This window comes from Sesamum indicum, linkage group LG5, assembly GCF_000512975.1.
Source record: "Sesamum indicum cultivar Zhongzhi No. 13 linkage group LG5, S_indicum_v1.0, whole genome shotgun sequence".
Classification (NCBI taxonomy): Eukaryota; Viridiplantae; Streptophyta; class Magnoliopsida; order Lamiales; family Pedaliaceae; genus Sesamum; species Sesamum indicum.
The window spans coordinates 17,312,571-17,324,999 of NC_026149.1; the positions used below are offsets into that span (position 1 = coordinate 17,312,571).

At 31.7% G+C, this 12,429-nt stretch overlaps 1 protein-coding gene and 1 long non-coding RNA gene across 3 annotated transcripts; one reads left to right on the plus strand and one right to left on the minus strand.

The window, feature by feature from the left end:
- On the plus strand, positions 7,187–7,570 carry LOC105162951. The gene has a single exon (XM_011081131.1). The coding sequence runs from the start codon at positions 7,187–7,189 to the stop codon at positions 7,568–7,570; it is 384 nt and encodes a 127-aa protein (XP_011079433.1).
- On the minus strand, positions 9,283–12,087 carry LOC105162850. Of its 2 annotated transcripts, XR_847872.2 has the most exons (5): positions 11,858–12,087; positions 10,177–10,450; positions 9,950–10,082; positions 9,592–9,861; positions 9,283–9,514 (listed from the first exon to the last, which is right to left on the minus strand). It is a non-coding gene; the product is annotated as an uncharacterized LOC105162850 (long non-coding RNA). The 2 variants fall into 2 exon arrangements; XR_002287145.1 differs by having other exon boundaries at positions 9,950–10,450.

A 12,429-nucleotide genomic window follows, 5' to 3' on the forward strand; every position in this document is an offset into this window, starting at 1 on the left:
TGTACTCTTGTTGTGCCAAGATGAATGATTCGTTCTTTGGTATACTTTCTTGAAGTGTGTACATCAACAAGGTGATAACATGGATGTACCTTCATACCTCTCACGGGATTGACCCAACGGCATTTAAACAGAACAATCTGCATGTTTAGAAGAAGTGGATAATCTAACTGAATTTCCTCTTCAACAATCACATAGAAGTTATTGTCAGTATTTGTATATGATGAGTTTTTGACACACACTTCACAGTTCATAGTTGACTTGCCTATGCTGTGAGCCTTAATATGGAAATTATAACCATTACAAAGTAACACAAGAATGTTGTGACCTAAGTAGTAGGACCCCAATAATGCAACTTCAACAAATCGTTGTTCGTGTAATCTAAGTCGAATTTCACTTGTATTGCACATATTAGAGAAATCATATATTGATGACTGACAGTTGTGGCACAAATCGTAAGAGATCATTCTGAAGGCACAACTTACATAACGTTTGAATCAATCCTAAAATTGAGTAGCAACTAGCTCCTCAATATTAGGGTCCTTCGAGTGGTGGTACTCGTAGAGTTCATTAAAAATGAATCTGTTTGTCAAAAAAAAAAAAAGAGTACGTATAAACACATAGGTTAAAAGTCTAAAATAAGAATGTGAATAAATTGTTGGTATCTTCAGACTTACTCGTAGTATGGCGTGAGTACTTCACAATTGCATAAGATATACGTCTCAATTATGTGACGTTCTAATCCGCTAAGCCACCTCTTCTTTGAGGCACTACTTGCTCGACCAGGATAGTTGAAAATATATCGTTGGTATGAGTGTCGTTCATATGTAGGTCATCATTTCTACAGGGCCTATTCTGTTTGCAAAGAATCTTCGATTCAAAGTATTGAAAAGTGAATAGACCGATTTTTTCTACATGATAAGCATTTACAATTGACGCCTCGATCTGTGCTTTATTTTTCAGTTTCATTTTCAAGTCTCGAGGAAATCTAATAAATGAATATTTATTGGAAAACATATATATGACACAAGAACTATTTTAAAAAAACTAGTATAACTCGTGTGCTTACCTCTCAAATAGGTACATCAACCTATATTGAGTCGAAAAAAATTGATGAAAATATTTTCTCGAGTTTGCACAAGATGGTCGCCACACTACCTTCCAATTCTTGTACCTTGTTTACTACTTTCGTCGAACATAGAATTTGGATTAGAAGGCTGACCTCTGTTAACGCACTCCACATAGGCTCAGGAAACATTTCACTGAAGGCAATTGAAATCAACTTTTACATAAAGAAGTGACAATCATGACTTTTCATGCCATGAAACTTCAGCTCCTTCATATTGATACAACGAGCCAAATTAAATACGTAACCTTCAAGAAACTTTAGATGACTAATCCATTCACATATCATTCTCTTCTGCTCTTTGATTAGGGTATATATGGGTTTGGGCATAATGTTCGGCCTCCTTTCGTTAATCTCAAGCTCAGGGCAATTATGATCTTCAGATACTTTTGTGTATTCAGATTGTCCTTCGTTTTTTCATTTATATCTATCACCGTATTGAATATATTGTCAAACACATCAAAATTGTGTTGTATCAGATGCATCGACCAACACTCTAGCTCCCAGAAGATGATTTTTTTATCCACTTATGTTCACTACCGTAGTTGTCTGGGAGTGGCAACGACACTTCAAACGCAAGACTAAACTCTTCAAACCAATCGCGAATCTGTTCTCTCATCAATTTTGGACGGCAACCTTAATTTCTACTTGGTTCTTAGTGAATGCCTTTTTGTGCCTATGGTACAGATGGTCCGAGGGAAAGGACTTTCTGTAGTAATCAAACTAGTACGCCTTCATACCGTTCTGTAGATAGAATGCACGTGCATCTTTCATATAAACTGGACACCCCATAACACCAGCGGTACTCCATCCAAACGCCATCTCATTAGCGGGTAGGTCGATACATTAAAGGGGAGCGCATCATGAATGTCTCGTTCTTCGTATTGTTGCGCGTCAGTGCAACTACATGCCACAAATTCTGCAACACCTCGATTAGCGGCTCCAGGTAAACATTAGAATGGCATACGGAGTCTTCTTGCGGTTATGATTTCGCTCCTTGGTCGGCTTGTACCAAGCTACTCCACAAAACTTGCAGTAGTCCAAATCAATGTTGTCCTTCCAATACAACATGCAACCATTCTTACACGTATCAATCTTCTCAACAGATAAACCCTAGTCTCTTGTCAACTTCTTCGTACTATAGTAATTGAGGGGCAGGATGGTCGTAGGGCAATATATTATTTTTCCACTAGGATATTCGATCAGTATATTCGCTCAGAAAATTTGCCCTCGGCCTTGATATTCACCAACTTAGCAACAGATGTCAATTGAGATTGGGTGCAACCATTCTACAACGGCTGCTCGGCAGCATGCACTACATCGTAAAATCAATCTGCCAGCCCAGGCACATAATCATAGGGCCCCTGCCGTAATATGAAGAATGCTTGCCATCAGTAGGACATGACCTCACACCATCATTAGACGCATCATCCTAGTTATATTAGAAGACTAGAAAGCTGGACCAGTGGCATCAAAAACCATCCTTTGCACGCAATCTATCCGCATCACATCACCCTAGTGTATATTGGTACCCTTATCCTCATGAGCAACGGGAGTTTGGTCCTCCTTCCAAGAGTGCGCAATGATGGATAAGAGTATGAAAATTAGTGGGATAGTAAGAAATCAATAAAATTCGAGAGAGATTGAGGAAATAGAGAGAACGTAAGAAGAATGAAAGAAGATAGTGAGATTAAATGGAAATAAAGGAACATATATATAGGAAAATTTCTAACGGTCATTGGAACAATTTTCAGCGTACAAATAATCGTTATAAAATTGCCGTTGATGTACAATCTGTAATGGTCTTAGAAACACGTTCAGGAATGATTATATATCCATTAAAATAGAGTCGTTGTACCTTTATTGGAACAATTTCAGTAATATAATGTTATTAATACATGAAAACCGTTCCATATTATAACAATCTTTGACATTATACTTTCGAAAAGAACACTTAATTTTCTCATCGTCCATATATGCATGTTGAGACTTGACCCATTTTATAAATGCAGTAACACCATCCTCAAATTTTGGAGTAAGACCCGCCTTCCTTGACAGGTTATTCTCATGTATCCATCTTCTCAACTGTCTTAACATGATGAGTCCTACACACACACACTCTCACACACACACACATATATATATATATATTATTATAACTTTAAATTTAATTGACAAAAGTATAACAAATATAATCAACTGATAAATAAAGGGTTAAAGTTGTTACATGATCAAAATAAACTTCAAATATCAATGAAAGTTCGAGACAGATTGACGAACCAGAGAATAAAAATATTGGTGGGATAGTGAAGATCAAGAAAATTTGAGAGAGATAGAGGAAATAAAGAGAATGTAAGAAGAATGGAAGAAGATATTGAGATTAAATGAAAAGACAGAAACATATATATAGAAAAATTTGGAACGGTCTTTGAAACAGTTCCTGGAGTACAAAAATAGCCATAAGAAACTACCCGTTGATTTACAATCTGTAATGGACTTAGGACCACAAATTGCAATGGTTTTATATCCATCGAAATATATCCGTTTGTAGTGTATTTGGAACGGCATTAGTAATACATTATTAATATAACACAAAAACAGTTCTAAATTGGAACTAATTTGGTCACGATCTTTGTAACTCAACAGATTTTAAGTAGAAATCAACTTAGGAACGGGTTTTGTAATACTCGTCCAAATACGTACTAAAATCGTACCAAATTGCACCTCATTTTGAAATACATTTACTAACTGCCAATTTTTTTTACATTCATTGTATCACATATAAGAACGGTCATTCAAGAACCGTCACTAATTTTAATAAAGTGTTCCAAATAGAGTCTCAATATTTTACCGATCCAAATTTGGACCGGTATTTGGAAGTAATAGATTTTTTGGAACACCTTTAGTAACGATTTTGCCATTCCAAAAAAATACTACATAAAAATGATGATCATGACATTATTGATAACTATCATTCCTCTTGAGTGTCAATACCCATTCCTATAGGGCACGAGCTTCGAAACAATAGGGGAATTTGTGCCAAATTTTACTTTTCTTTTTGTAGTATAAGATCATTGACAAGAATGATCAAAAGTATGTCATAAAATGAAAAATTTGGAGGATGCATTAATACAAGGAGAGAAGCAGCAAAAGGGCAAGAATAGAATGTGATGGAAAGGGAAAGCAAGTCATGTAATAGACCTTTGGTGTTGCAAAACCGCTTAAAACTCAATTTTTTTGAAATTGAACTTAATTTGACTTTGAAAGTCAATTTATTTTGGTATTTGCAACAATCAATGGAATTTGATATTTTGGTGAAATTATTTAAATTATACTTTACTTCATTTACAGAATATCAACACTACCCAAAATTTTATGAAATATTAATATAACAAGTTTTTCTCTCCAAAACAGTGCTGGAATTGTGGAACTAACGACTCCATTATCTATTTGACGGAAATTGAGTTTTGAAATTATATGTGAAAAAATTATAAAGATATGGGACGAAATCTAAGAAAAATATAATAAATGAGACTTAATTAAAAAAAAGAGAAAAGTATTATTTTAGTCCGCTAAGTATGCTTAATTTTAATTTTAGTCCGATAACTATGTTCATTTTTGTTTAGGTCCAGTAACATATGAAATTGCTTACTTGTAGTCATTTGGCAGATTTTCGAATAATTTTACCCCTATGAGTGCATATGGAGTAAAACTGCCTTTGAAAAGTTGCATAGGGTAAAATTATCCGAAAACCTGCCAGATGACTAAAAGTAAGCAATTTCGTAAGTTACTGAATATAAACAAAAATGGACATAATTATCGGATTAAAATTAAAATTAGACATAGTTAGCGGACTAAAGTAATACTTTTTCCTTAAAAAAAACTCTAAGATATAAGACCAAAAATGAGATTTTTCCAATAAAAAGCATATAAATTAAAAGACTTGGTTGGTCAACTCATTTAAGCTAGCTATAAAACTTGGAAACCAAGTCATGCAGCCCATCATCATCAATCATCATAATCAATAATATTATTTTGGTTATTACACGTTACGTTTTACTTCTACTTAATTTACATTAATTGTTCATTAATTTTTTTAACTTTGACTATTGTTGTTTATTGACTTTATATATATATATGTCTGTATGTATTTGTGTATGCTTGAGAATTCAAACAATTTAAATTTCAAAAAATCACGCTAAGTGAGGTACGTACGTACGTTGTTCATTTTGATGGTTTGTTGTTGTTTTTCTCCATTCATTTTTGGCAGATAAATGTTACAAGTGTTTAACTTGTCATTTTAGACTGCAAAATATATATATATATATATATATATATATGATTACATTCGTTTCAAATAAGTACAATTTCAATATTATATTAGTATACAAATATGTTATTATTACAATTAAATAAGTGGATGTAAGAACTTATCTTTGTGCACTCGATAATTAAATTAACATTTGTCACAATTCTAATTACCTTTATGAGTGCATATGGTCTAAAACTGCCTTTCAAAAGTTGCATAGGGATAAAATTGTCCGAAAATCTGTCAGATGACTAAAAGTAAACAATTTCGTAAGTTACTGGATCTAAATAAAAATGGACACAGTTATCGAATTAAAACTAAAATTAGGCATACTTAGCGGACTAAAATAATACTTTTCCCTTCAAATTATGTGGCTAAAGCATTTGTAAGGATTTTAGCTATAATTAATGTTTATTGTGTCCTTTAATTACTGAAACAACCGCTAATCGACTTTTTTTTTTTTTGTATAAAAAACGATGATTACATAATTATATCAATAACAGTAAATCGATATGTCACTTCAATCGATAAACTTACATAAAATTAGATAAATATCCATTACAATAAACTCAAATTAAAAAATACCCATATATCTGGTGAGACTTAAAATCATGATCTCGAACTTATTCATGGGACCTTTTGCTAAGCTATGATTTGATTAATTTATTACTATGCACTATGATTTCATACTTTTTAGTCACGAAAATTTGTCGTGAAAGTGTTATCTCATTTTATTTTAATTAAAAAAGAAGAGGCAAAAACTAAATTTACTTAAATTAGAATAATTATTGAGTATGTATTTGAATAATAATTAATACGAGCAAAAATATAACGATGATAGTTGATTTGATATATAACGATCAACATATAAATTCGTATTAAATAATAGACTACTAAGAGTAACTAAACCTTTTCGTTCTAAAAAAATAACAAAAAAAAAATGGTTAAGAATGCGATGATTTGACCTAATTCCTACTTAATCAATAATTAAGCAATAATGATCAAACATTTGAAAATAGAAACAAATTAGTCCTCCCTAACCCTAACGTTAATTAGGCCTCAACTCGTTATCTTTCATTATAACACGCTTGTCCTATTCCCTTAATTACAAGTAGATCCCTCTGAATTTACATAATAATATTTTCTCTCAAAGTAATTTTAAATTGCACTTACACCCCTATGAAAATTCGTTGTTTACGATTAACTTTCTTTCGTCAGAATTTAGACGAAAAATGATGACATTATAAAATAAAATACATAAATTTTCAAACTTGTCCCTCATTTAACATTTTATATAACAATTTGGTACTTATTAGGAAAAAAATATTATGATTTTACATTACCCCGTATATATATTATATTTATCCATTTATAAGTATAAGAATATATATGACAATGTTAGATTATGATTAAAATTGAAAATGTATATAATGTTTTCATTGACTTGATATTTTTTGTCAAATCTTGATGGAAGGGGGTTAGGTGTAAACGGAAAATTTCTAGAGGGGTGTAAGTATAATTTTATATTTTAAAAGGGGTTTAAGTGTAATTAACCCATTTCTTTAATTACCATGGTTCCTTCCCCACTTGCATAGACGTATATATCAAAGCAAGACCCCCCATTTGATCCATCTACTAATTGCAAATCTAACATCATTAATTTCATTACACATCTCTTTCTCTCTCTCTCACATCCATTCATCAAATTTCTAACACAAACCCTGTTCATTAACATTTGATTCAAACCTCGTAACATGGGCGAGGCATTGCTAGGCAGGCTGAAACGGGCCGTGAGGAAGATCAAGTTCCTGCTCAACTTCAACGTCAACCGATGGAAACTCGCGTCCATCATAGGTACTGCATCGTTGAGTAAGAGATCATCAGCAAGACTCATGAGCTTCAACGACAGGCCGGGATTGCGGGCCTGCGTGGAGGATTCGGGCTCGGACGGCAGCCAGGGATCATCCACGAGGCCGGGGCTTCAAAGGACAATGAGCTATCCATCGGAAGATGATGTCGATAAAAGGGCTGACGCTTTTATTGCGAACTTTTACAGGCAACTTCAGTATGAAAGGCAGATATCATTGGAGCTTAGGTACTGTAGAGCCAACAGTCTTGATTCTTCCACATCTCCATGATCTGTCCGTAATTGATATTTTGGTGGGTTTTTTTTTTAATTAAATTTTCGGGTTTTGAGGTAGAAGATCATATTATTTATTTTGTCTTTTGTTCTGAGAAAAAGAAGAAAGATGAGTTTTTATTTATTTATTTATTGTAATTGAAAAAATAAGGCATGGAACGATATTTATTGGGAGTTTTGCGGGGTCAAAATTGTTGGGGGGAAGGGGGGGTGGTTGGTTCTGGGGTTATTCTTTTGATTATTTTATTAATTTTTTTATTTCGGGGTATATTCTTTTAATTATTGATTTATGTACTAAGGTCATGACGATGATGATGAATTCATAGGTTATTTTTTTCGAGAATTTTGAGGGTTTTTTTTTTTTTTTTCTATGTACTCAGTTCAAAATATATATATGTGTGTGCGTGTGTAGGAAGATGGATTGTGGATGTTGAGTGTTACATATCTTTGATTATTTGTTAATTTATTGGATATAATTGGACGTGGACTTGTATTTTTTTCTTAACTCATGTGTCCAACACACGTGAAGACCTAAGGTTTGAACAAGAGGTCTCATGTTTGAATCATTGGCCTGTCCCCCTAAGGACGATTTTCGATCTTGTTTAAATTTCGTGAGTATTTATAATGAATTCTGTTTTTATCGTGAAAATAATTATAAAAAAATATTGTAGTTAAGTCTGAGTGTTTGCAAATACGACTTAGTATTTTATAATTTTTGTAAAAGTTGGTAGGGATTACTTATGGCCGTTGACTTAAATTGACTTAATTTAAATATTTTAGCAGTAAAATCTGTAAAATAAAAAAAATCAGTTTATATCTCATAATAAGGCGATAAGCGATTATTTTGAAATGTTGCAAACACCCTGCATCACCTCTAATTCTTAGGAATATACAAGTTTGTTGGTCATTGATACAGGCATGCTTCCACTATAAAATATTGCAGGATTTACGGCGATTTTAGAAATGATTTTTTTGGCATTTGGAACAGTTTGCAATTAAAGAAATTAATTTGAACCGGAGTCTGGAACAGTTTGCGGTCCGTTGTAAACGGCGTTCCTAAAATTTCGGGACGGTTGATGAAGGATCGTTCTCAACTAGAACGGATATTGTAATACATTATTATTGACCGTTCTCAATAGTGCTTTTGAATATGAAATTTTTATTTTGGGATTAGAGCACATTGGATAAGGTTTGGAACGGTAATGTATTTTAATTCTTGATATTTTGAAATGATTTTTGTAATACTCATGGTTGAATTTTGGAATTATATTTATTTGTATTGGTGATATATTTAGAAACGGTCATTAGTATTGTATAAAGCTCAATTTTTGAAATAGTAATAGGCATGGTTTGTTTTTTTCTTTTTGGAGCATTCTCCTGTAACTGTGTCTGAAATATTTTTTGGAACACAACATGGTTCGTGCATTAGTCTGAGTTGCAATATATTTAGGAACAGTCAGTCCTTTATAGGAACTCATTTAGAACTGTTTTAGTAATGACGTTTGGAACAGTCTTAATTTTGAAATTTGTAACACTTTATTTACAATTACTAAAATTGTTCCTAATATTTTATTTAATGATAAAATCTTAAAAAATAATTTAATTTATATAATTAATTATTAAATTTAATTATATTTTATGAGTTTAATTAATTGAATACATATTAAATAATAAAATGTAATAAACAATATGAAACATGAATAACTAGGGAAAAAGTTATCATATTAATATAAAATATCATCCAATTTTAATTTTTATTTTTTAGAAAAAAAGATAAAACCTAACCTAAACTCTCCTCATTCATATCGTCCTCGTTCGTAGCAAGGGAGGTATGTTGGAGGTTGTCCTGGGGTGCTAGTGGAGGCGGTCGACTGTCATAGTCCTTCTTGTAGCATTTGGCGAACAATTCCATCTTCTTGGGCGGCTTACCGAGCTCTGCCTCCTATAGAAGAATAAAATAGTTAGCATAATATTTTATAAAACAATGATAAATCTTAAAAAATAATATAATTTACTTACCATCTTTCTCTTGTGCATGCTGAAAGAGGAAGATCCCTCGCGGTACACAGTAGAGGACACCGTGGTGTTCGCCTGATTCTTCGCGGACTCCTCTTGGAAGTCCACACTGGCCTAGTATGCCTGGAGCTAGAGCCATATCTTGGTGGCTAGCCAAAGTGGCTTGACCAGCTCCTTTCGGGTGACAGACATCTGTTTTCAAATGAACTTGCTCGCCCACATGTGGAAGACCCGAAACATATACTCATCGTCACAGGCCCACCAGTAGGTCACCTACAAAAGATCAAATTAAAAAAAAAATATCAATAAAAATCATTAAACAATTTACATTATAAGATAATACAAAATTATTTTACATTACCTCCATGCTCTCGAACCAGAATTGTTGGTGTTCTGGCGGCACCTGCCTTACACATCCCCACCCCCCAGGGGGGGGGGGGGGAAAGTGTCCTTGCACCATCGGATTGATGCGCTCGTGGAATTTGCGGTCAGACCTAAAAGGACTTATTAATTAGTGATTTTCAAGATAAAATAATACTAAAAAATATTCATAAATAAATTAATCCCTCATCGTTGAGGTTGTTATACTGGCACGCTGATGGTGGGGGAATTGCTGGTGTTGGTAGAACAACCCACGAATGGTAGGATTAGCCGCTGGAGTGGCAGACAGCTGCCGGTGCCGCAGTAGATGGTCCAACATCATCTAGAGTTTCTGCGGCGGGCGAAGGTACGACCGTGTCAGGTAGGGGTCATCAAAATAATGTTTCCCAGCATGGGAAGCATCAGACGACACTGGTGGAACTGGCAGGCCATGACCACGACCACAACCACATGGTAGAGGAGGCATATAACTAGACATAATCTAGACAAATTATAGTATGTATTAGCTTTTGTAATTGTTGAAAAATTATCTTAATTTCATAATTATTTGAAACGCGTGCTTCAATTTATGATTATTGGTATTATTATTTAAATAATATTGTAATTTAGAATATTATCCTAATTATTTTTTATTGTAATTATTAATTATTCATTGAAATTTGTATATATTAGCCTTATATTGTGGTTGTTGATATATTTATGTAAATAATATTATGATTGAAAATATTAGCCTTAATTATATTGTGATTATTGATATTTTTATGTAAATAATATTATTTGGAATCGAAGGCCTAATTTTGTGATTATTGACATTATTGTGTAAATAATATCATTATTTAGAATATTACTCAAATTTTGTAATTATTGATATTATTATGTAAATAATATAATTATGGGGAATATTAGCCTAATTTTATAATTATTGACATTATTATGTAAATAATATTATTATTTAGAATATTTGTTTAATTTTATAATTATTGATATTATTATGTAAATATATTATTATTGAGAATATTAGCCTAATTTGGTGATTATTGACATTATTATGTAAATATTATTATCATTTACAATATTTGTTTAATTTTGTGACTATTGATATTATTATGTAAAAAATATTATTATTCTAATATTAGTCTAATTTTGTGATTATTGTAATCATTAATATTGTAAATAATATTATTAATTACATTTGGAAATATTATCCTCATTTTTTTATTATCTAAATTATTATGTTATTAATTTCCCTTATCCTAAAATGTGTACTGAATTCATTAATCTCCTAAATTACACATATTTACATAAATAATTACACAAAATTCACAATAGTTATAGAAAGTACACAATAATTGCAGAAATTATGCAACTGTACAATAATTATACAATATGATCTAAATAAGACAAAATGATCTAAATTACATAATAATTGAATAAATTACACAATTATACAATAATTACACAAAAAATACATAATACGATCTAAATTACACAATAATTATAAAAATTAAACAATTATACAATAATTACATACATATTACACAATATGATCCAAATTATAGAAAAAAAATTAATTTCTGAAAAAAATTCAGAAAAATATTTGAGAAAAATTATTTTTATTTCAGTAAAAATATTTTAGTTTCAAAAGAAAAAATATTTTAATTTTAGAAAATTTTTTATATTTTGAAAAGTATTTTAATTTCAAAAGAATATATTAATTTTAGAAAAATATTTTAACTTAAAGATATTTTAATTTCAGAAAAATATTTTCATACATAGTTTCTAAAAATATTTTTATAACTATTTTCTGAAAATATTTTCATAAAAAATTTTTTAAAATATTTATGTAAATATTATTAAAAAATATAACCTAAAAAAAATAGAAACTAACCTTGAAAACCAATAGCGGACGGCGGATGGTGAGTGAGAGAGTGAAGCGACCCTTGAGCAAGAGAAGGAGGCAGATGGGCTTCCAGCTAGAGAGGGAGGGGGACGGACTTTGAGAGAAATGATGGAGCACGACGACGGTGGTGAGAGAAATGAGGGGGCAAGCTGGAAAGAGAGAGAGACAGAGGAAGAGTGGGCGCGTGAGGACAGAGTCAGGGAAGAAAGAAAAAATTTGCTAAGTGTTACTTATATATTAAAATTTAGAATGGTCTAGGAATGATCATTTATAGAAAACATTGTCAAGACCGTTCCTAATCAAGTAGAATGTTGTCGTTCTATATGAATACGACGTCGTTTAAGGGGGCATTTCCCACGACTGTCCTTATATTTAACTAGATCGTGCCAAAATAAGTGCCAAATTAATTTTCTTTTTAACTAAAAAAATTAAAAATGAAGAAAAAACCGTTCCGGACATGTTAAGATCAAAGAAAAGTAGACCATAAATTACTTAAGATCATTGGGCACATAATTTTTTCCATTAAATTGATATATATTCAGCAGATCAAGTATATTTTT